General features: G+C 33.9%; 2 protein-coding genes and 1 non-coding gene across 3 annotated transcripts; 1 reads left to right on the forward strand and 2 right to left on the reverse strand.

Moving 5' to 3' along the window:
* Positions 1-610: 610 nt before the first annotated feature.
* On the reverse strand, positions 611-23,210 carry LOC132750049 (rac GTPase-activating protein 1-like). Its single transcript, XM_060739990.1, has 17 exons — positions 23,081-23,210; positions 17,331-17,412; positions 16,820-16,961; positions 16,243-16,303; positions 14,852-14,991; positions 14,225-14,417; positions 13,941-14,085; positions 13,315-13,402; positions 12,547-12,646; positions 11,768-11,813; positions 11,227-11,321; positions 9,643-9,696; positions 9,182-9,246; positions 7,932-7,995; positions 7,317-7,428; positions 5,938-6,043; positions 611-899 (listed from the first exon to the last, which is right to left on the reverse strand). The coding sequence occupies exons 1-17, from the start codon at positions 23,090-23,092 to the stop codon at positions 626-628; spliced, it is 1,779 nt and encodes a 592-aa protein (XP_060595973.1). The 5' UTR covers positions 23,093-23,210; the 3' UTR covers positions 611-625.
* Positions 19,971-22,476, reverse strand: LOC132750048 (uncharacterized). Its single transcript, XM_060739989.1, has 3 exons — positions 22,462-22,476; positions 21,754-22,143; positions 19,971-21,719 (listed from the first exon to the last, which is right to left on the reverse strand). The coding sequence occupies exons 1-3, from the start codon at positions 22,474-22,476 to the stop codon at positions 20,295-20,297; spliced, it is 1,830 nt and encodes a 609-aa protein (XP_060595972.1). The 3' UTR covers positions 19,971-20,294.
* A 229-nt stretch (positions 23,211-23,439) lies between the features above and the next one.
* Positions 23,440-23,521, forward strand: Trnal-uag (transfer RNA leucine (anticodon UAG)). Its single transcript has one exon. It is a non-coding gene; the product is annotated as a tRNA-Leu (tRNA).
* Positions 23,522-23,735: the final 214 nt, after the last annotated feature.

Here is a 23,735-nt window from a genome sequence, read left to right on the forward strand (position 1 = left end):
TCTGGACGCGGACGCCGGGGTGAGTAGGACAGCTCTCCATATACTTCGTATAGTCGAGCTAAAAACGATATTGCACTAGACGATATAACACTAGTGTAATAACACTTTTAAGTCACGTCATTTGCACTATAAACATAGCGTTAAAGCGCGCTAATGTTAGCGTTACACTATAGGCGCGTTGTAGAAAAATGACTCTTGTTAACAGTTTACTGTTCTCATTTTATATATGTGATAAATAGAATATTATATTCATGTAGATTCAATAGTAAATTTATTGAACTCGCTGAATAAAACAACATTATGCTCGCCAGAGGCTCGCACAATATGATTTTATTCAATTCGTTCAATAAATTTAGTATTAAACCTACACTCATTCAATATCCTTTATATATTTATGAAACATTTAAAACAAGACGCAATAGAGCCAGGTCTGCAGTTTAGTCTTGTTTGGCTTAAATGCTCATGCTGTCTGGTCTTGGTCAGCAGATGCCTGCTTGATAAAGTTGTCATGTATAGTTTTGTTTATAGTTCATACACACTGATTTTTCTATTTCAATACTTATGAACAGATTACTATCTAAGACAGTTGTAACAGTGTCTGAGAGAAGCTTCTCATTTTGTTGTCTCATTTAATAGATTTATACTTACACCCTCTTGTGACCTCTGGTGTCTGTGGGGTGTTCACGTCCGGGTACATGTTTTCAGCCTCGTCACTGATAAAGTTGATCCAATAATCCTCAGGTATCTCAAACAGACGGTCCATTACCATGGCCTGGTATTTAGTCTCATTAATTAGCTGCATTGGCTCTGGTTCTGGGCAAGAGTGGCCTACAAGGGTGGGTCCAAACACACGGGCCAAGTTGTTTGCTGGCATCTTACATTCTGTGGTCTGTGACACCCTAAACACAGTAAAAGAACAACATTTCTTAATCACTTTTCTTATAATGATATATTTATAAGCCAATATTATTATTTCTTAAAATAGTTACACAATCCTGTTAAGACCAGGGGTTCTTGAAATAAACTTTATATTGTGTATTTTGAATCATAAAACAAATCACATAAAAAACAACCGAATCATAATTTTTGTCTGCATTTGGATCATTTTGTTGTTTTATCTTTTCCACATTTAACTACTAGTAATGCAAAGTCTTATAAAATGAAAGATAGCAATTTGTTTAGGAAATAGTTATCAATTTCGAGTGCATTGTTGTAGAATAATTCATGGTTAGAGTTCAAATGCGCAGGACTGATAGGCCTGAGTAATTAATTAATACAAAGCATTTGAACAATAAACCGTGCATTATGATACTATTACTATCATGCAAGAAACAAGAGCCACCGCCGGGCGGGGGCAACGCTCGACTTTTTACTTTTTCTAAACGCAAACATAGAAAGGTTTGAACATATATTAACGTTTCCTTTTTATAAATTTAGTTGGTCTGTCTTGTCACATTAGTTTTCTTTATATATTTTGTATATATATGAATAGAAACATTAAGCATATTTCTAAAAATAGCAACAGTATGCAATTTCTTAAAATAGCAACATGACGCAATTTCTCAATATAGAAAAAATGACGCAATTTCTAAAAATACAAAAAATGATATAATTTCTAAAAATAAAAAAGTGATGCAATTTCTAAAAATAGCAACAATGATGCAATTTCTAAAAATAGAAAAATTGACGCAATTTCTAAAAATAGAAAAAATGAAGCAATTTCTAAACAAGAGCACCGCTAGGCGGAGCATTATATGCCCGAAAGTGGGTTTTTTTTTTTAGTAAAGATGAAGCATTTGTAAGACATGGGACTAAAATAAAGTATTACCTCCTTCAAATAACAATCCTCCTTTGCAGTTTCAATATTGTGGTCCAAATGGAACTTTTAAGTTATGTCCCAGAAACTGTTTTCAATTCTAAGGTAAAAGTGACCTTGACCTTTGACCTTGTGACCCCAAAATCATGAGGGGTCTTTAACCCAATATGGACAATCATACTATGAAGTTTAAACACCAGTAGGCCAAATGATACTTAAGTTATATTCCGAAAACTGTTTTCAGTTTTAAGGTAATAGTGGCCTTGACCTTGTGACCCCAAAATCAATAGGGGTCTTCTACCCAATATGGACAATCATCCTATGAAGTTTGAATATTGTGGCTAAATGGAACTAAAGTTATGCTCAAGAAACTGTTTTCAATTTCTAAGTAATAGTGACCTTGATCTTTGACCTTGTGACCCCAAAAATCAATAGGGGTCTTCTACCCAATATGGACAATAATCCTATGAAGTTTGAACACTGTGGGCCAAATAGAACTTAAGTTATGCTCCGGAAACTGTTTTCAGTTCTAAGGTAATAGTGACCTTGACCTTTTGACCTTGTGAACCCAAAATCAATAGGGGTTTCTACCCAATATCGTCAATCATCCTATGAAGTTTGAACACTGTGTGCCAAATGGAACTTAAGTTATGCTCCGGAAACTGTTTTCAGTTTTAAGGTCATAGTGACCTTGACCTTTGACTGTGACCCTAAAATCTAAAGGGGTCTTCTTCCAAATATGGACAATCATCCTATGAAGTTTGAATATTGTGGGCCAAATGGAACTTAAGTTATGCTCCGGAAACTGTTTTCAGTTTTAAGGTAATAGTGACCTTGACCTTTGACCTTGTGACCCCAAAATCAATAGGGGTCTTCTACCAAATATGGACAATCATCCTATGAAGTTTGAACACTGTGGGCCAAATGGAACTTAAGTTATGCTCCGGAAACTGTTTTCAGTTTTAAGGTCATAGTGACCTTGACCTTTGACCTTATGACCCCAAAATCAATAGGGGTCTTCTACCCAATATGGACAATCATCCTATGAAGTTTGAATATTGTGGGCCAAATGGAACTTAAGTTATGCTCCGGAAACCAAATTGCTAACGGACGGACGGACGGACGGACAGACGGACGGACGCCAGGGGGTATAACATAATATGTCCGAAATTCTTTCGGGCATATAAAAAAGAAAAAAATGACGCAATTTCTAAAAATAGAAATTATGACGCAATATCTAAAAATAGAAATTATGACGCAATTTCTAAAAGTAGAAAAAATGACGCAATTTCTAAAAATAGCACCAATGACGCAATTTCTAACAAGAGCGATCAGTAATCACATGTGTCGCCTCATGATGGCCAATTTCATGTTGGGACAAATTTGTGACAGACGGACAGACAGACGGACAGTGCACAACTAGACTAACCACTTTGTACTGATCATTCCTGTAAAGTTTGGAAAAAATTGCACCAGTAGTTTATGAGGAGTAGTCCGGACAAGCTTTTGCGTATCTGGCAACACACAGAAAAAAACACCTTTTTATCAAAGGGCCATAACTCGGCCAAAAATCATTCAACCGGAAAACCCGTGCAATATGCGCAAGGACTTGAGCTACAGATCAATCCTGTAAAGTTTCATTGAAACTGCATAAGTGGTATAAGAGAAGTAGTCTGGACAAACTTTAAAAATAAAAATTATTAAAGGGCCATAACTCAAACAAAAATCATTGAACCGGAAAATGCTGACAATATGCACAACTAGACATGGTACTGATCATTCCTGTAAAGTTTGGATGAAATTGCACCAGTAGTTTATAAGGAGTAGTCCGGACAAGCTTTTGTGTATCTGGCAACACACAGAAAAAGAAACCTTTTTATCAAAGGGCCATAACTCGGCCAAAAATCATTCAACCAGAAAACCCGTGCAATATGCGCAAGGACTTGAGCTACAGATCAATCCTGTAAAGTTTCATTGAAATTGCATTAATGGTATAAGAGAAGTAGTCCGGACAAACTTTAAAATTAAAAATTGTTAAAGGGCCATAACTCTGACAAAAATCATTGAACCGGAAAATCCTGACAATATGCACAACTAGACTTGGTACTGATCATTCCTGTAAAGTTTGGATGAAATTGCACCAGTAGTTTATGAGGAGTAGTCCGGACAAGTTTTGTGACGGACAGACGGACAGACAGACAGACGGACAGACAGACGACGGAGAAGTGATCCCTATATGTCGCCACTACTCCGTAGAGGCGACACAAAAATAGAAATTATGACGCAATTTCTAAAAATAGAAATTATGACGCAATTTCTAAAAATAGAAAAAATGACGCAATTTATAAAAATAGAAAAAATGACGCAATTTCTAAAAATAGAAATTATGACGCAATTTCTAAAAATAGAAATTATGACGCAATTTCTAAAAATAGAAATTATGACGCAATTTCTAAATATAGAAAAAATGACACAATCTCTAAAATTAGAAACAATGACACAATTTCTAAAAATAGCACCAATGATGCAATTTCTAAAAATAGAAATTATGACGCAATTTCTAAAAATAGAAAAAATGACGACATTTCTAAAAATAGAAAAAATGACGCAATTTCTATAAATAGCAACAATGACGCAATTTCTAAAAATAGAAATTATGACACAATTTTTAAAAATAGAAAAAATGATGCAATCTCTAAAAATAATAAAAATAGAAATTATGACGCAATATCTAAAAATAGAAAAAATGATGCAATTTCTAAAAATAGAAAAAATGATGCAATCTCTAAAAATAGAAACAATGACGCATTTCTATAAAAAAAAAAAAACAATGACCCAATTTCTCAAAATAGAAACAATGACACAATTCTATAAATAGAAACAATGACGCAATTCTATAAATAGAAACAATGTCACACTTTAAGTTATTGTTGTTGTTGTTGTAAATACAGACACACACACACCAATAAATATTTAAATATGGTCATTTAATGCACAAATCTGAGAAAATTCAGTAATTTAACCTTCAAGGTCAAGGTCATTTAAGAGCCCAAGCAAAGTTGGGTTTGATAACAACAAGTCTGGTCCTTAAGATGTTCTCTATAATATGAAGTTGATCCCTTCAATAATAGCAAAGTACAGTCAGTGACTGCCAAAACAATGAAAATTTCAATAATTTGACCTTCAAAGACAATGTCATTAATGTGTGAAGGTCAAGGTCTTTCGGTATATCTTTAACAGAAATCTTTGAAGATTATTATGTTCAAGTTTCAGGACAATCCATTCAAAATAACAAACTTACAGCCAAAAAAAGCCAAAAAAAATGAAATTTCAATAATTTGACCTTCAAAGTCAAGGTCATTTTATGAGTGAAGGTCAAGGTCTGGCTGGTTATTTTTAAGGGATATCCTTAAAGATTATTATGTTCAAGTTTGAAGACATTCCATTCAAAAATAACAAGTTACAGCCATAACGCATGAACAAGCAAAAATTGGACTTTTAACCTTGAAGGTCAATGTCATTTATGGATGAAGGTCAAGGTTAGTGTGGTCTACTGAAAGGTCTTGTCCCAAGGGTTGTTGTGGCCAAGTATGAAGACAATACACAAAGAAATAAAAAAGTTATGATGGGACTTTTAACCTTGAAGGTCAAGGTCATTTATGGATGAAGGTCAAGGTTAGTGTGGTCTACTGAAAGGTCTTGTCCCAAGGGTTGTTGTGGCCAAGTATGAAGACAATACACAAAGAAATAAAAAAGTTATGATCCAGGTACAAGTTTTCGGACGGCAACAGCTTCGGCAACGACAACACCGACCTGACTGTAGCAATACCTCTATTTTTTTTTCAAAAAAAAAAGTCGAGCTAAAAATACTTTTTACTTCCATTCTAACTAATGCTAATAATAAAGAGAATTGTATAAAAATACGTTGTACTACATTTAGCTTAGATGTAATTTTTCTGACATGATTTGGTTTATTTAAGTCCTATATGATGTCAAATGGTTTGTAACCATTTCTTTTTTATCCTGTGCATATATCATGTAATAATGCTCTTGACTGCCCTATCTGTTTGACAGGGGAATATTATGAAGCATGTTACAATAAAAGGTAATTCACTGCATACCTGAGTAAATGAAGCATAAGGAAGGCTATTGTATCTCTATTGGCTCGTGGCAGCTCGCTCAGGGCCTGGTACATGTCCGACTCTGCCATTGCTTTGTCCCGATTTTCTACAGATATAAAATAAAGATGTTAACAATAACATGTAAAACCTTGAAACACTTAATATAAAAGAGAACAAAACTCCTTTCTTTACTTATTAGCACAATATTTTTTACTAGTTGTAACCTTCAAAAGCTTATTGCAAATAAATCCAACACCAAAACAATTGTTTCCATTTTTTATGTAAGGATATTCTACAAGATCAAAATAATAATAATTCAAACAAGAGCCATGTCAACATGGCCATCCCCCGCCGAATGTGTTTGCTCATTGGAAGAATGTATATGTAGTAGAGCGGAATAATTCCATTTTAAGAGGTCTTTAGGTAATAAAAACTGAAGGCTATAGTGATAACAGATTTGAAACCTATGTGAATACTGATGGCTGAAAATAACAAAGGGCAATTACTGAAAAATAATGCAGGGTAGGTTATCATGATTCTTGTGTGCTGCATCCCTCCTCAGTTAAATCTATACACCTATGAAGTTTCAAGTTGATACCTCAAATACTTTTTGAGAAAAAAATTGAATTGAAAAATTAAGTATGAAAAAGAACAAAGGGCAATAACTCAAAAATTATAAAAGGTAGAGTTATCATTCTTGTGCAGTGCACACCTCCTGAGTGAGATCTATGCACCTATGAAGTTTCATTTTGATATCTCAAAGGCTTTTTGAGTTATGCTCTGGACAAAAATAATTTGAAAAATAACAAAAGGCAATAACTCAAAAATTATGAAAGTTAGAGTTATCATTCTTAAGCACTGCACACCTCCTGAGTGAGATCTATGCACCTATGAAGTTTCATGTTAATATCTCATAGGCTTTTGGAGTTATGCTCTGGACAAAAATCAATTTTGAAAATAACAAAGGGCAATAACTCAAAAATTATGCAAGGTAAAGTTATCATTCTTGTGCACTGCACTCCTCCTCAATGAGGTCTATCCACCTATGAAGTTTCAAGTTGATAACTCAAATACTTTTAGAGATATGCTCCGGACAAAAATGTCGGACGGAAGGACGGACGGAGACTATTTCTATATCCTCCGCCGAAAATTTTCGGCGGGGGATAATAAGCTTGCTATATACCAAGTGTGATTATAATAATTTGTTTCAAATCTTGACTTGTTATCGACGGGAAACCACCTGTTTGAACCGCGCCCAAGGGCCAAATCACCAGCCATTCGACAAATCTAATAACCAGACTTTGCACAACTGAAAAACTGGTTAATTACTTGAAACAGGCCCAAGGATTATAATTTAACAACAAAAATAACAAACAAACCAGCTGCATGGACAAAATCTCTCCACAATCTGAATGTTACCAATGGCTCCTTCAGGCCTCGAAGAAAGTCCTTCAAACAGCCACATATTACATGAATGTCATCAATATTTGACTGAAAGTAACAATTTGATATTTTAAAGAGTGTAAACCTCCGTGAATAACTTGTGAAACATGCTATATAAATATCAAACATTGGGCGATTTACATCAATCTTTCAATTTATGTGGTTTTTTTTTAATCAAGTCACAGTTATACTTTAGATTATAGACTAACATTACACTTTTATTCCCTATATTTACTTCTACACCATTTATCATCATCTAGGAAGAATAAAAATGTTTTTTATATTTTTTTTTTGTTTTTTTTTTTGATAGAGGGGACAATCTACCATCTTATAAAGAAGGTTTATGTCTAACTAACTAATGAGTTCAAAGTAAGATGAAAATGGTGAAGTCCAACACTACAACACCAGATTTGGTTTAGCAGTTTCGCTTCTATCTAACTAATGAGTTGAAGAATTACAAGGGCAACAATTATTCTATATATCTATATATTCATTTTCTTTTACTTGTATGTACCCAATAAAGAAAGTTACAACAAAAATATCCTACTTACCAAGTTTGGCATGCCTTTACCCTTGAAAAACTTCTCTTTCAGTTCCTTAACTTGTCTGTCAGATCTGCAAATGAAAAAAACAAATAAAAATTTTCCTTTTTTCATATACTGTATATATACAATCATAAAATCATCCCCCTTGCCATGTTCTATTACATAAAAGTAAGTTCTCCCCCTTCACTCTTTCAAAATTATATAACTATAAATGGAATTATCATTTTCCATTGTTCTATAATGAGTTCTTTGAGTAATTAGGCTGATCTGAAAATTAATATACATTTAAATAACTTCAACTCTAGATAAGTAACAAGTTGGACCAAATAGACCATAAAAATACATATCAAGACTAGGAAGTATCAATAAATCAGCCCATTGGATAAATCATGAATTTCTTTGCTACCTAAAATCTACCATTTTGTTCAGTTATCTTCATAAAGCAAATCATTTAAAACTATAAATGTGACCGTAGGCAACAGATGATCCCATCTTGTTTTGTCAGTATATGGACAAGTGTAAACTTTTATTACATGCTTTTCGGTGGTTTATAGAAATATATCAGTGATATAAAACTGGTAATTTCACTGTTTGAAACAGTGAAATTACCACTTTGATAATTTCACTGTTTTGAATTTAAGCACCTAACGTTGTTTCAGTGAAATACCAGCGTGCACAGTACTGGGTACCAGCTTAATGATGTGACGTCGTAAATGACGTCACGTTGTTTTATTATTTGGCGCGCTTTTCATTTAGTATTAGGTTTAATGTCTTTTTTAAACGTTTATTTGCATGTAATAAAAAGAAAATTTGTTTAGTTTAGTGTAAGATCATAATATATTTCACCTTGTGAACACCAAAAGTTCATATTTCACTCGTGGCTGCGCCACTCATGAAATATACCTTTTAGTGCTCACTCGGTGAAATATATTCCGATCTTACACTGAACTAAACAAATATCCTCTATATATTTGCTCACCTTAATTGAGGCATTTAAATGGAACATTCTTTTACAGTACATTAAGAAATCTATGCATATGTGGTTAAATTTTGAACATGACATCACAGCTTGCATATTCAGTATTCCTGAAATGACCCGGTCTTTTTCACATCCAGTACTTGACAATATAGTCTTTTTTTATATATGAAAGTGGATATATCTTAAATCACAATAATTCTCAAATTGCAATAATTAATTGGATTCTTTTTAATTGTTACTATTTATAGTGACATGTTTAATAAGGTTATATATATACCCTGGTACTCTGTAGATTCCTACTTCATTAAGTCCCCGAGCCTCTATCTCATTCACACAATGAATCTGTAAATCAATGACAAAATGGTCATTAGAACAAAAACATAAATCTAGAAATGATATTAATAATTTCATTTTAAATGTAAGTTAAGGAAACACAAAAGACAGCAGTCTCCAGCTGAAAAATTCATCTCCATATAAAAGTTACACCTTACTAAAGCAAAATGAATGAAAAAGATGTTAGATGCGAAGAATTTAGTCAGATATAATAATGCAGTTAGAAATTAAATTCTTATTTCTGAGAGTCAAGTCGATCAATACTGTTAACGTGTTTATGTCCCATTAATAAACATTGTGACTTTCCACCATTTACTGGACCTACTGAGGTGCGACACCTGTCCATTACTATAAATGAAGTTAAGAGAAATATGAATGATTATCACAAAAGATGAAAGGACTTACCACTATGCCTGGAATCATTGGGCATTCATCTCGGCAGTAATCAGACAGTATCCCCTGAAAATATACATATTATTTGATAATTCTTATCTTTATATTTTCGCAGAAAACAATCATATTCCAAAACAAAAGTGGAACTTCAGGGCTCACGCTGTCAGTCGCCATTTGCGATTATTTTATAAGATTGGCGATTATTTTTGCATTTTGGCTACAAAATCTGGCGATTTTTTTTTACTTCCAAGGCCATCCTTAAAAAAATGTGTGTTTGCAGTAACCCGACCCAGAATTTTCAAGGTGGGTAGGTAGGTCGATTTTTTTTTTTTTTTTTTTTTTTTTTTTTTATTGAACTGTACTTCCAAATAAACATGGAATTTCAAAATGCTGGACAATATATGCTTTGTTTATCTGGTAACAATAAATAAATTGATAACTGAATTCTAATTTAATAAGACCTACATTTTATTTCTTCTATAAACCTTTAAAAGAACGAAAACAAAGCACAAGGCATAATTTTCTGATTCCAAAAAAAAAAAATTTATCCTGACCATGAAAAAAAAATTTGAGTAGGGGCAAATTTTGTGAGTCGGTCGCGTTACTGCAAACGAACATTTTTTTATGGATGGCCTAACAGTGTTTATATAAGGTGTAAAAATCGATAAAGAATGCAGCAGACCTAGATCTACTCCAGTTCTGTGTGAAATGTGGAAATTGACAGTGGGTATAGCTGATAAAATTTGATTAGAGCAAACAAACAAAATTTGTCTGTTAACAGCATTATGTAAATTTATAATGAATCTTTAATATTATTGTTATACAGTAATTATACTATATAACATTTTTATTCTGTTCTAAAATAACAAAGTTGTGGTTCTATGTAAAAAAAAGGTAGTTATCAATATACACAAAGTGTCAGTTTATTTGAGAATCCTTATAAAACTGAAAAAGTTGTATAGTTAATGTTTATTTAATCAACTGCTTATGTTGTTAATCGCTAAATCGTGAATAGTCTGCTGAACTTTTGGCTATTATTTTTTAAAATATTGGCCATTATTTTATTTGAGCCAGTGTGATCCCTGGAACTTTGCCAGGTAAAGAAAGCAATAACTACCTAAACTTTGTGATCTCAAAATCTTTACTTAATTTAAATATGGACAGTTTCAATATCAAATAAGGCAATTTCCATTACATAGATGAAGTGGTGAGATGTTGATTACAAATATATATTGCACTTAAACATGTCTCGCTGAGGTAATTTACAAGTAAGTTTTTAGTGTGAGAATATTATCTGAAGTGTAAGCTATATTTGACTGAAATTTTATTTCTATATTTATAAGTTCCAAGTCCAAATATATAAATCCTATAGTTTTATCCATTATGTTGCTGTTTTTTTGTTTTGTTGTTTTTTCTTCTTCAAATTTACAATAGTTTTGTACAGATCATGTTTTAATTATAGAATTTTATAACCATATGCTGCAGCCAACAATACAATACGTAAAATCAACATATACATACTGGAGTCTGGCCTGGCTAGTCAGGAGGTTTTTAACACTTCCTGTGTTTTTAGAGTTATATATATAAAGATCTCACCCCTTGTATTTTACCGGTTCCTGGAGTGGGTGGGGCTGATATGCAAGGCAAGGGCAGGTTATCCTTACAATCAGGGTGACAAATTGATCTGCAATCTGTAATACACAAAACATAGGTAACTATATTATCACACACAGACAACGATTTTACAAAAAAAAAACAGAAAGAGATCATTACAAAATCACTTAAAATTTTCTGTTGCACATTAGCCACATATTTAAAATCATTTAATTATGTCTGTAGCATTTAATGATTAATATATTGGAAATCTGGTCATAATCATTTGATAATAAAAGAATTGGTTTCACGAAGATGCACACTTATCAACAAACCAAACATGTCTCACATTAAATCATCATTTTCACGACTTTGTAAATATTGTCTTCCCTTTGCAGTTGTAAATTTTTTAAAAGATTTAAATTAATTGTAAAATATCAACTGTTAATAAAAGTTTATGTGCATAGGCCTAGAAAAACATTGAACTCTTACTCCTGAAAGAATTGCCAGTTCTTTTTTTTTTTAAATAATAATACAAACTTACCTTTACATTTCATAGCCAATCTTCCGAAGCCAATTCTCTTTCCACACTGAAAAGGTTTGTCAAGACACGTAAATAACAAATTTACACACTTTAAGACTATCTAAAACATGTAAGGGCTATTTTAAAGTGTTAAGCTCTTTCAAAGACAAGGACTCAAGCACTTTGAAGACGATACTTTTATACCATTCGAAGGTCACACTTAACCCATGTGAGAATCAAATAATGGACAGGAAAGATAAAACAAAACAAAAAGTGAATGGGCCGTCCTTAAAAAAATGTTTGTTTGCAGTAACCCGACCAAGAATTTTCAAGGTAGGTAGGTAGGTCGATTGATTTTTTTTAAATTTTTTTTTTTATTGAACTGTACTCCCAAATAAACATGGAATTTCAAAATGCTGGACAATGTATGCTTTGATAATCTGGTAACAATTAATAAATTGATAACTGAATTCTAATTTAATAAGAACTACATTTTATTTCTTCTATTAACCTTAAAGCACAAGGCATAATTTTCTGATTGAAAAAAAAATATTTTTTTATCCAGACCACGAAAAAAAATTTGAGTAGGGGCAAATTTTGTGAGTCGGTCACGTTACTGCAAACAAACATTTTTTTAAGAATGGCCTGGGGCTAATATTCTAATTTTCTGAAAAAAAAAAATAGTTAGAATTGAAAAAGAAAAAAAAACTGGAATATTGCATAAAATATGTTTAAGAAGAATACAGAACAAAATTAAACAATATGTTTGCCCATGGGGCATAAACCAAAGAAAATCATACCGGTACACAAGTCCTCGGTCTAATCACTGTCTCCGAGATGAAGAAGTGAATTCTGTTCAAACCTTTGCTGGCAGAATGTGCTTTCCTCAACATGGGCGTCCTGATGACAAATAAAACATGACAAATTGTATTAACAAAACCATACTTCTTCATAAATTAGCATACTTCAGACAGTAATAACTCTATTAAAGCCAAGGACAAACTGACTTTCTAATGAATGTCTATTTAGTTGGCCAGCATGCCTATATACTTCAGGCATAGTAACATTATACTTGTAGATAATATTCAAAGATTAGGCAATAAGATGATCAAGTAAATCTGTTGTGGTATATTTCAGTACTTGACACTTAAAGAAATTTAAAATCATCCTGAAGACAAACAATCCTGTCATTTTCTCACACAATTATTTCAAACATCTTTTTAATACTCTGTTAGGGTCTAATTTTCCCCATTTTAAACTTTTCTTTGATGACAAATATATGAATATTGTAACAACTACAATGACAACACATGATGCAAAGATGGATCTTAATCACTCGGACAATAGAATAAATAAATGGTTGACTTGAATACTATCAAAGTACAAACATGTCAAGATAATCAATGACTATGAAAAACTGAAAATTAGCAACTATCCTAAAAGCTCTATCCTATATCAGCAATTATACGAAGGTGATTGTAGGTAGGTTGAACATTACAGTCAAAACTTTGCCTTAACCATTAACTTTTTCCTAAGTACACAATCACGTGTCAACAAATAAAACTTACGTAGGTGTTCCACGCAGGGTGCTCTTGCTGGCATTTGTGTTCATATTTCTTGGTGTCCATGGATCAGCATCTGATTCTGTTTCACTTTCTATAAAATGATCATATTTTCTAGTTAACTTTTATGAAAGAAAGATAAACAATAAGGCATGAATGAAAATTTGTTTTACTTACTTAAAAAGCCACAATACTTAATAAACACTTTTTTCCAATTAAGCAGTATCCATATTTGTATACATTCATTTAATAAACGCTGGATATCAAATATGTAATTCTGTTAAGTAAAGATGAACTTGAAAACAATTTTACAAAACTCAAGAAGTGAGCTTTTATAAAAATTTTCATTCAAATTCTATCAATATATAATGAAAAGTATGACTCCTAGAGCAGTAAAGACATTGCTTTAGTTGAAGACTGCAAAAATTACAAACCACAAAACAGGCTCATTTGCAAAACCAAATTATTCACAATTTAACATATAACAAACCGTTTTGGCATTGAAAATGTGTCTGATAGTCAGACAGGTAAGAGGCCAGAACCCCTCTGACTTTTGTGTGCCTATAAGGATGCTTAGACAAGCATTAAATAAAATAAATTCCTTAATTTCTATAAACAAAGTAAACATTTACCCATCATATGTTTGTCCAATGCAGGCTCGCTGAAACTTTTGTTAAGCTTACGACCAGCACTTGGTACAGATACTTCTGTTGTTGCCTCAATTGGTCGGCCATCTGCCGTTACTGTGATTGTTGTTGTTGTCACTACTTCATTCTCCTTAAATAATAAATAGTAAATAAGGATTTATGGAAATTTATGTATTACCAAAACTATAGCTTATATTACTGTATTGTGTCCAGTACACATTACAACTTGCTGATAATACACTTATTTGGTTAGAAAGATTTTGACATACCTCTATAGTTTTGTGTCTCTTTGGCGGCGTCACATTCATATCTTCCTGTGGCGGAGCTGATGGTCTCTTGTTTCGCTTGCTACGTCTACGACGTCCGCCACACGCTGGTTCGAGGTCCTCTTCTGTCTTATCCCAGTAATCGATGTCCTCATCAGACAGTACAGAGTGGTTTGACTCATTGATCCTCGATAACCTACAAACACAGACAATGACATGTATGCAAACATGCAGATTTATGTTCATGTAATATCAGATAATAATCTTATACTTTGTTCTCCTATTGATTTGTTTGTTTGATTGGGTTTTACGTCACACAGACACAGTATAGGTCATTTTGCGACATTCCAGCTTTACTGGTGGAGGAAGACCTCAGGTGTCCTTCCGTGAATTATTTTAGGCACGTACGGGCACCTGAGTAGTTGTTCTCCTGATGAAGATGAAACATTTGTGAATACAGGAGACATGTAAGCACGTTCTTATACGACATTATCACCTCAACAGAAAACTAAAGCATTCATTTTTATTCAAATTACAACACTCACTAGTAAAATTGTCTGATTGATGAAGGGATTGCATACTTTTTTATATTTTTATATTTAGCTACAATTGCTTTGAAATTTAATATACCTTTTTGGTGGCGAGTCTTCGTATGTGGAACGTTGAGCTGTTGTGCTTAAGAACGCCAGCCTCTCCCTGTCATGTTGGTCCAATTTATTTCCGTGCTTGCCGTCCATCAGTAATTCACGGATCAGAGCAATCTGTCGCTCCTATAAGGGTAAAAGTACAATTATAATCAATGGAAAAAATTCACTACTCAACTGTCAAATGTGATTAAAATAAACTTAAATACAAATAACTAAATAAATAGATATGAAAAGTGACAGTTAAATTAAGTTTGTTTAAATTTTTCTACAAGCAATTAATGGGTGAAATGCCATTGAATAAATGTTTAAAAATCTTTAAAAGCTGACAATGATCCTTATTTGTAAACAATTATTTTGCTTGCTAGGTGGATAGTTTATCATGGAGTTTACATGAAACAAGTCAACTTAATTCTAACCCAACTGGCATGAGAAACAAAGTGATATACAGTGAGCAACCTTAACCCTTTACCTCATATATACGCGAAACAACGCACTTTCGACCCCCCCTTTTTTTTAGGCCTCAAATAGTGAAAAAATGTCCTATTTTGGCCCCAAACACGTTTTCGTTTGAAAAATGCTGCTTAAAAAATTGAGCACTTTTTCGGCGGCGCCTCCCATCCAAAAGATACATCAGGGGGTTGCCAGAAGGGGGATGTGCCCCCTTCTGTTAAGGGGGTTTGAAGGGGGGGCGGAGTCCCCCTCATTGCCAAGAAAATTTTGGACTTGTGAGAGGCTAAAAATGACCCCAGGTCGATCATAATGTAACGTGTAACCAACGCTGAAAAGCCTTTGACTCTATCTCAATTCTTTGAGAAGTTGCAGCACTTTGAAATAAATTTTGATGGAAAAAATCGAGGCAAAATAGTGATTTTTGGCAATTTTGAGATGTCCCCTCGTTGCCATGGTAACAGGAAATTTAAGACTGAGCATGTCGTTACAAAGGCAATGATCCAGTCAACATTTGTGCCAAGTTTGATTAGTATTGAAGCATTTTTCATAGTTTCATAGCAGTTTTAACTTGTAACAGGAGGCTTTTCAGTGAAAACGGCCATTTTTCACAATATGCTCATGGGGGAAAGGGTTAAAAAGTTCTACAATCATACAATTTAGGTCACTATAAGATATATGAGCCGCGTCATGACAAAACCAACATAATGGGTTTGCGACCAGCATGAATCCAGACCAGCCTGCGCAGTCTGATCAGGATCCATGCTGTTCGCTATCAGTTTTTCTACTTGTAAAAGGGTTGTTAAGCGAACAGCATGGATCCTGATCAGACTGCGCGGATGCGCAGGCTGGTCTGGATCCATGCTGGTTGCAAACACATTATGTTGGTTTTGTCATGACGCGGCTCATATAATGTTATACACCTACCAGCTGCTCCTTATCATGTTCCACTTTCAACCGTTTCTGTTCTTCTTTTTCTATCAAGTTTCTATAAAATTTCAAAAATCAAGTTTCTCAACATTAAATATTTTAATTTCAATAAGTTTAACAAAATAGACTTTATTCAATAATTTTGTGTTTCATTTTACCTGATAGCTTTATATTACTTTACTTTAACACACATGTATTTAGATGTGTGATGGGTATAAATAACAATTCAAGTAATGTTAAACCAACAGTTAAGAAAACCAATTTTGGCAACATTTTGTAGCCATGTAATATGTAAAACTACTTTGCTTGAACTATTATTTAAGGTTCCAACATTCACCATTATACTTTACAATAAAGATGAGAATGATAAAATAATGTCTTCAACAGTGGATAACATAATATTTAGACATATTCAATTGTATCACAGCAATCTCTGATAGTGTTAGAAACTTAGAAAGTTCATCATAAGTTAAGAAAAGCCAGGACAAACTGGAAGATTATATCGAACATGAACAGTTACACTACTTTCAAAAGTAAAGCACTGCCATTTATAGCAAATACTCTCATTCTATACCTTGCATGTTTAAGTTTAGCATCCAGTGTTTTGTTCTCAGATTCAAGGGAGATCATCTTCCCTCTCAGATGCTGAAGTTCCTCTTCTGATGTTGCCCACTGTCTTCTGCATGATTGCTGGTTCTCCGCAAATGTTTTAAATTCTGAGAAAAAAGTATCACCGTTAAAGGTACATTCTAACATTTCTTTAAATAGTCACTAGTCTATTCTAAATATAACTACACGAAGTGGATTTGACCTGGTATAGGAGATTATTCCAGCGCCTAACAGTTCTAGGGAAGTATAACCAGGGGTCTATCAATCTCTGAATACTGCCAACCTCTCTAGTGATTGTTAAAGGCAGGTAATAAGTGTATGGATTGTAAGTAAAAGGTCAAGAAAAATATATCCAGATATTGTAAACAACATTAAACATGCCAGGAATGACGAGAGTTGAAATGTATTCTAGTCATGGTAAAATTTGAGTGACGAAGAATTTAGGATCAATAAGTTAAAAACACTGGTAACAATACCTGGTTCTATTCCTGCTGATAAAACCTTGGCATTCCTCATCAATTCATCAAAAGCTGCCATTAGACTCAACTTGGAATCCATCTGTAAATGAACAAGCAATTATCATAGTATTGCAAGCAATCCATAAGTCCCCTACCGGTTAGAACCCCAGCAACATTCTGATTTCAATTTTACCAGTGAATGAATGACATGAATGAACTTAAATATTTTGAGTTCTAAGTTTGTCTATTTCACAGTAATGTGTTAAGTTTCCCTGCCTAGTAAGGCAATTATGTTTATACAACCTTGTCATATTATTACGATGTAGGATTTTAAAGTAAATCCTATTAGGAATGAAGAAGTTGGAGTAAAAAATACCACTTTCTCGAAAAAAATCTAAGTTCAAGGGGGACATAATTCTGGAAATAGTCTTGCTAGAGTATTTAACCTTCTCAAAAATGTTGAGTGATAATAAGAAACATATATATGAAGTTTGAAGTAGATACATTAGGAAATAAAGAAGTTATTTAAAAAAGACAACATTTTTTTTCATAAAAATTCTAAGTTCAAGGGAGGTAATACTGATAATTTTTGTGCTAGAGTTGTAAACCTTGTCACATATGATGTGGTTGATGACCAGAAACTTATATTTAAAGTTTGAAGTAAACACCTTAAGAAATAAAGAACTTATAGTGAAAAAGCTGAAAAAATTAAATCAGAAATCTTGAAATCCAGGCTATTTCAGTATTTGTTGCCATAGCAACCAGAATTTTCAACATAGGAAGAAAAGAAAAAGTTGTGCATAATCTGCAGACTGCCATCTACCCATATTTTATGTTTCATAAAAATATTTTCAGTACTTTTTGAGTTATCACTGGATCCAGTTTATGTGTTAAATTTGCCATATTTTCAGACTATTTGTTGCCATAGCAACCAGAATTTTCAACATAGGAAGAAAAGAAAAAGACGTGCATAATCTCCATACTGCCATCTATCCATATATGAAGTTTCATAAAAAAAATTTCAGTACTTTTTGCGTTATCGCGGGATCCAGTTTTGTGGACGGACGGACTGACGGACTGACAGACGGACAGATGGAGGGTAAACCTAAAGTCCCCTCCGGTTAAACCGGTAGGGGACTAATTATAGTTTTCATAAATGGCCTAGACAAAGCTAAAGATCACTAGCACTGGCCTATACTAGCTTAAGCAGTGATTTTTATCCTTGTATTTTACAGCAGAATATAAAAGGCTGTTTCCCCTAGCCCAAAATAGGTATATTTTCCCCTAAAAATGCTAATATTTTCACCTAAAATGCCCTGTGCACATTATTCATATTCATCAGAACCATGACTTAACAGCACCTTTTCGTAACGGGTCTTACCCAACACTTTAATGCCGCATCAGATGGAAAAAAAGAATGAAAAAAGGTGGCTTATAAGAATTTGGAAGCCAGAACTGGGGCCCAAACCTGCTAACCAAAAGTTCGAATCAGGGTCACCTAGGCCCTAAAAAGTACTCAGCCACCCAAGTCAGCTCGGCACAATTCCAACTCAGCACAATGTACAATACACCAATAAACACTTTCAGAACTAGCAGACGACAGGCTATTCTTATCAGTAGTATTTAGAGTAAAGATTACAGGTTGCGTATCTCAATGTATAAATCGTATGTAAAATGGTCTGACATATGGTAGGTTTAACAGTTAATTTAAATACTTTGGAGTCAAAAGATATGTTGAAGTTTACACTGTGATGAAGCTAAGATCCAAAGCTTTCTATTGGTGTATTACATTTTAAAATCTGACATTTAATCACAACAAACTAGCGGTTTAAAAACGGCTTATTTGTATTGTTTTAGCATAAGCGGTATCGATTTTACTCGAAGATACAGGGCTGCCAACAGCAAATTGCAAAATCCGAGGAAAATACGCCGGGGGTCAAGGGGAGGCCCCCTTTGCGGGTGCAGGGCAAAGCCCTGGTGGGGGCCCAGGATTCTGATGATTTGGTATGCCCTAAAATCAATTTCCTGGACTCTAAATTTGACTTCTTTGGTTGCCTTTAAAGCCATTCAGAGACAATTTAGTTGGACTTCAGGTTTTCATCAGTCCTCAAAACAAATATCCGACATTTTGACAACAGACAAGAGCGACAATGTAAACTGTAATTTGATTGGTTATTCTAAAATAGAATGCCGGAAAAGACTCGATTTGACCAATGAGAAAAGCGCTTACAGACGTACCATAGGCGGCTAGCGTAACGATAAAAGCTGAAGCGTGCCGGTTTTGGGGTACTGTATAAAATATGACAAATGAATTTATTGTCTTTGTCGAATTTACATCGATCGCAAAAATGACCCAGGAGCTCGAGAAATCCGCGGATTTCCGCGAAAAATCGGCAGCCCTGAAGATAAGGGAAGCAACTCATTTTTTTCACTTGATATACCTCGGTTATTTACGTAGATCATATTGAAAGTTTTTATGGGTGTATTATGCCGCTTTCCCGATACCTTAACGGCTAAAATGGCGCATGCGCAGTTCGTGTCACTATTTTTGTGACCTAATTTTCATTTACAGCCACAGAAACTACTAAACAGAAATAAAACAGAATGAAAACACCAAAACTATGTTGATTTGTTGAAATATTTACCTCAAAATAATTACTGCCCTTGAATCTTTGTCATAGCAGACGCTTCTCATCGATCCGATACTCTATTGGTCTCAGTGTAAAAAGAGCTATAAAGGTGGACAACTTTTGGTGAACTACAGGTGTGCTTAAAATTTCAGACCTTTTATGTCATTTCAAGAAAAAATGTGCACATGGCAGGGGAGCTGTTCATTAAAATTACTAAATTAACATGTCAACTGTTCTCAAAACAAGAATATAAAACAAGTATTTTTTAACAAATAAACACATAAGTCAACACTTAAACTTGTGTAACAGTAACTATAAACCAATGAATTATATTTTTTTAATAATATGTTTTCTAAGCATCACAGCAAGGGCAAAGGAAAGTGCTGAGACGCCGAACAACCCGTACTGGAGTACAAAATTTGAGGTGAACACAGTGAGAACAGTTGTCACAGTAAGCCCATGTAATAATTTTGAGATCAGGATGATCATTGTGATTAGGTGGGGACCACTTTTTACAGACACAACATAGGTCTTCATCTGCAATTTGTTCATCAAAGTCAGAATAGCTATTTTCATCATCCAAATGTACAGGTATTGCTTGATTTGTTTTACATGTTCCACTAGTTAATGGCTTCGGGCTTCCAAATTTGAGTGATTTCTTAGGATTGGCATTTTTCTTTGATTTATGTTTCTTTTTTGGAGTTTCATTTTCCTTATCTTCTAAATCAGTATGAGATGATGGTTGTGTCCCTTTCAATCCCTCTTGGTATTCTTCTAGTTCTTTCAAATAGCTGTCCTCTGTAATTGCTCTCCCACTAGGTTTAGGTTTCTTCATTTTCTTCTTCACCTCAACACTACCATTGCACTTTTGACATAGGTTGTTGACATTTTCAATTGTCTTTGTACTTGTAGACTCTGTTTTCTTTTGTAAGAAGTCTTCAACAGCCTCTTTTCCTTGCCTTAGCGCTTTCACTTTTTTAACTGGTTCTTCTTCCCTGAAGCCTTCAGCTGGAAAAAGCTTTTCCATTGGAACTACATCCTTAGACAAAGGATAAATACCTGTCTTCCGGAATCCTGCTTGAATGTTAATAGGTGTCATCGCCTTCAAGTACGCCTTACATGCTATTTGACACATGTCATATCTGGTGATAACCTGTCCAATATTCTTCTGCATGAAGGAGGAACATTCTGAATAGTAGAATGTCTTGAATGGGCCAAAAAGTGAAACATCCAGTGGTTGAAGAAAATGTGATGAGTGAGCTGGTAAACAGAAAAGAATCAAATTTCGAGATCTTGCCCACTTAATTAAACTTGGTGAAACGTGTGAAGAATGACCATCAAACAACAGAAGAATCACTTGTGAATCATCGGTGCCTGACCTTGCATATGGCAGAAAGTGCTCCTTAAGGTATGTTGAGAACAGCTCACCATTCGACCATCCTGAATCAGACATCTCCCCTCTTGCACCAAAGGTTGCTCCATTCATCAAGTCACTATTAAATCTTTTTCCTTTGAACACAAAGAAAGGTGGAACAGTATTACCAATGGCATTGACACAACCAATGAGTGTTGTTGTGGTAGAGCGTGGTGAAGTTACTGCCTGTGGTTTACAATCTAAAGATGATATGATGTTTGGTGGCCTATGATCTGGTTTAAGTCCTGTTTCATCAAGGTTGTATATGTGCTGTGGCTTATCAAGTAGATCATACTTGACCAGAATATCTTTCAGGTTTTTGTAGTAGTGGGCAACAGATTCAGGGGTACAATATCTTGCACGGTTGCTATCCAAACTACTTGGAGAAAAGGGATGCTAAACGCGTTTTCCACCTATTTAAAAAACCATACAACCAGTTGTTGCTCATGGGTTTGTTTTTCTCTTTCTTTCCCATATCAAAAGCCAGTTCACCTGCTATCTGTTGCAGCTTAGTGTTGGTATAACCATAGCCAAGAAGACTCATTGCCTCTAAATGCTCCACAAGAACCTCCTCCTCCTCCTTACTAAGTGTCGTAATACCCCCATGGACAAAATTATTAGCATCAACACGACCATCAACACGATCTCTTAAGGTGGTTAATGGGACACCAAACAGTCTTGAAGCCCTTTTCACAGGTAACTTTTTGTCTTTCACTGCCTCATATGCTTTCAGAAGGGACTCAGATGAATATCTACAGTATCTTCTGTCAATCTTGATTGGCTTTACCTAAACAATGGTTATAAAAGGCTTTGATAATGAAAACAAGCATTATTTTTTTAATTGGTTTTTAATTGGGATCTATCTATGAAAGGCTTTCAGTTCAATGGGCTCTATCATATGATAACAAAGAAAGTGGTCCAAGTTTTTTGGCACATACTGTATCACTAAAGCTTTTCGTGACTCAGATCAAAGGGAAGTAACTTTGCAGAGTAAAATTAGAATACATATATTTTGGTTATTTATGATAAAAGAGGAATTATTGAAGGTGTTTAACATTATTTTTATGCAAAAACATGTTTTAACTATTGCTGGATATGATTTTACCTGTTTTTTACGCATGATTTATAAATGTGTTTATTGATAAACGCTTGTCCGACGTAAAACTTGCATATAGTTCGGATGTATTCCTTGGCGTCGCGAGCTCGTATTCGGTACGGAAAATGACGTATCGGATCCACGAGAAGTATCGAATCGATGAGAATAAGGCATATATGATAATATACCAGATATCTCTTATTTTTCATTTTAAACAGCTTACCTTGATAACAAGCAAGTTATCAGAAAAAGTTAATATGTTTATTGTGTTGTTTGTTTTTTTTAAAAGTGGACCCAGTGAACTGTGCCGAGTTGACTCTTTACCTGTTTACCAGAAGATCTTCACTTCTTGCCGTACGTGATAGCCTATAAAATCAAAATCTATTAAATCTAAATCAAAAATTCGCCGTATCAATTAAAAAATAAACAAAACATATGATACCGAATATATTATGTACATTGTTTGTCTCACTCCTGAAACATAAAACTTTTTATAAAGGAAACAGGTGGGGTATTTTTGACAGAAATTTTTATTCTAACGACCGCATTGTTTTATTCACATATAACAAAATTTTGAATTCACTTGAACATACAGATTTATGCTAAAAACATCCTAATGTCAACTTACTTTGCGTTTCATTGCAATTTATTGTACTTTAGATAAGAAATTCATTTAAATTTGTAGCTCCTTGTTCCCGGTTGTTGATTTGAACACAATTATCAATCAGCCAATCAGATCACTTGACTTAACTAAACGCATACTTCCGGTTTGCGATAAAAAAAAAAAATCGAGAGTTGTCGTTCGTTATGATAATAAATAAAAAAAGATAAAAAAAAAACAGGCGAATAAGTTATAAACGAAGGGCAATGAAAACATACTTATTTGGAAAAATACTTATTCAAGTTCATCAGCTTTATTTATGTTTAAAAAATACAGGAATTTGTGTTATAGTATATTAATTTACTTTGCCACCGGTTATGGTATAAGGTAGCGTGGCCGAGCGGTCTAAGGCGCTGGTTTTAGGCACCAGTCTCTTCGGAGGCGTGGGTTCGAATCCCACCGCTGCCATAACATTTTTTATTTTTAACTTTCAAAATTATATTAACACCTTAACAAAAGTTTGTGGTCAAATCGTAAAAATCGATTAATTCTAACAGAACGAAAATACTAACCAAACAAGTGCAACATCATATATTGTCATAGTGATATATGGAAGAGGATTACATTTTCGTCCTAGAAATTATTCATCTTGTGTGTATTTTGCAAAACAAAAAGATGTAAC

The sequence above is a fragment of the Ruditapes philippinarum genome, unplaced genomic scaffold, assembly GCF_026571515.1.
Source record: "Ruditapes philippinarum isolate M1 unplaced genomic scaffold, ASM2657151v2 ctg12048_1_1_1_1, whole genome shotgun sequence".
NCBI lineage: Eukaryota > Metazoa > Mollusca > Bivalvia > Venerida > Veneridae > Ruditapes > Ruditapes philippinarum.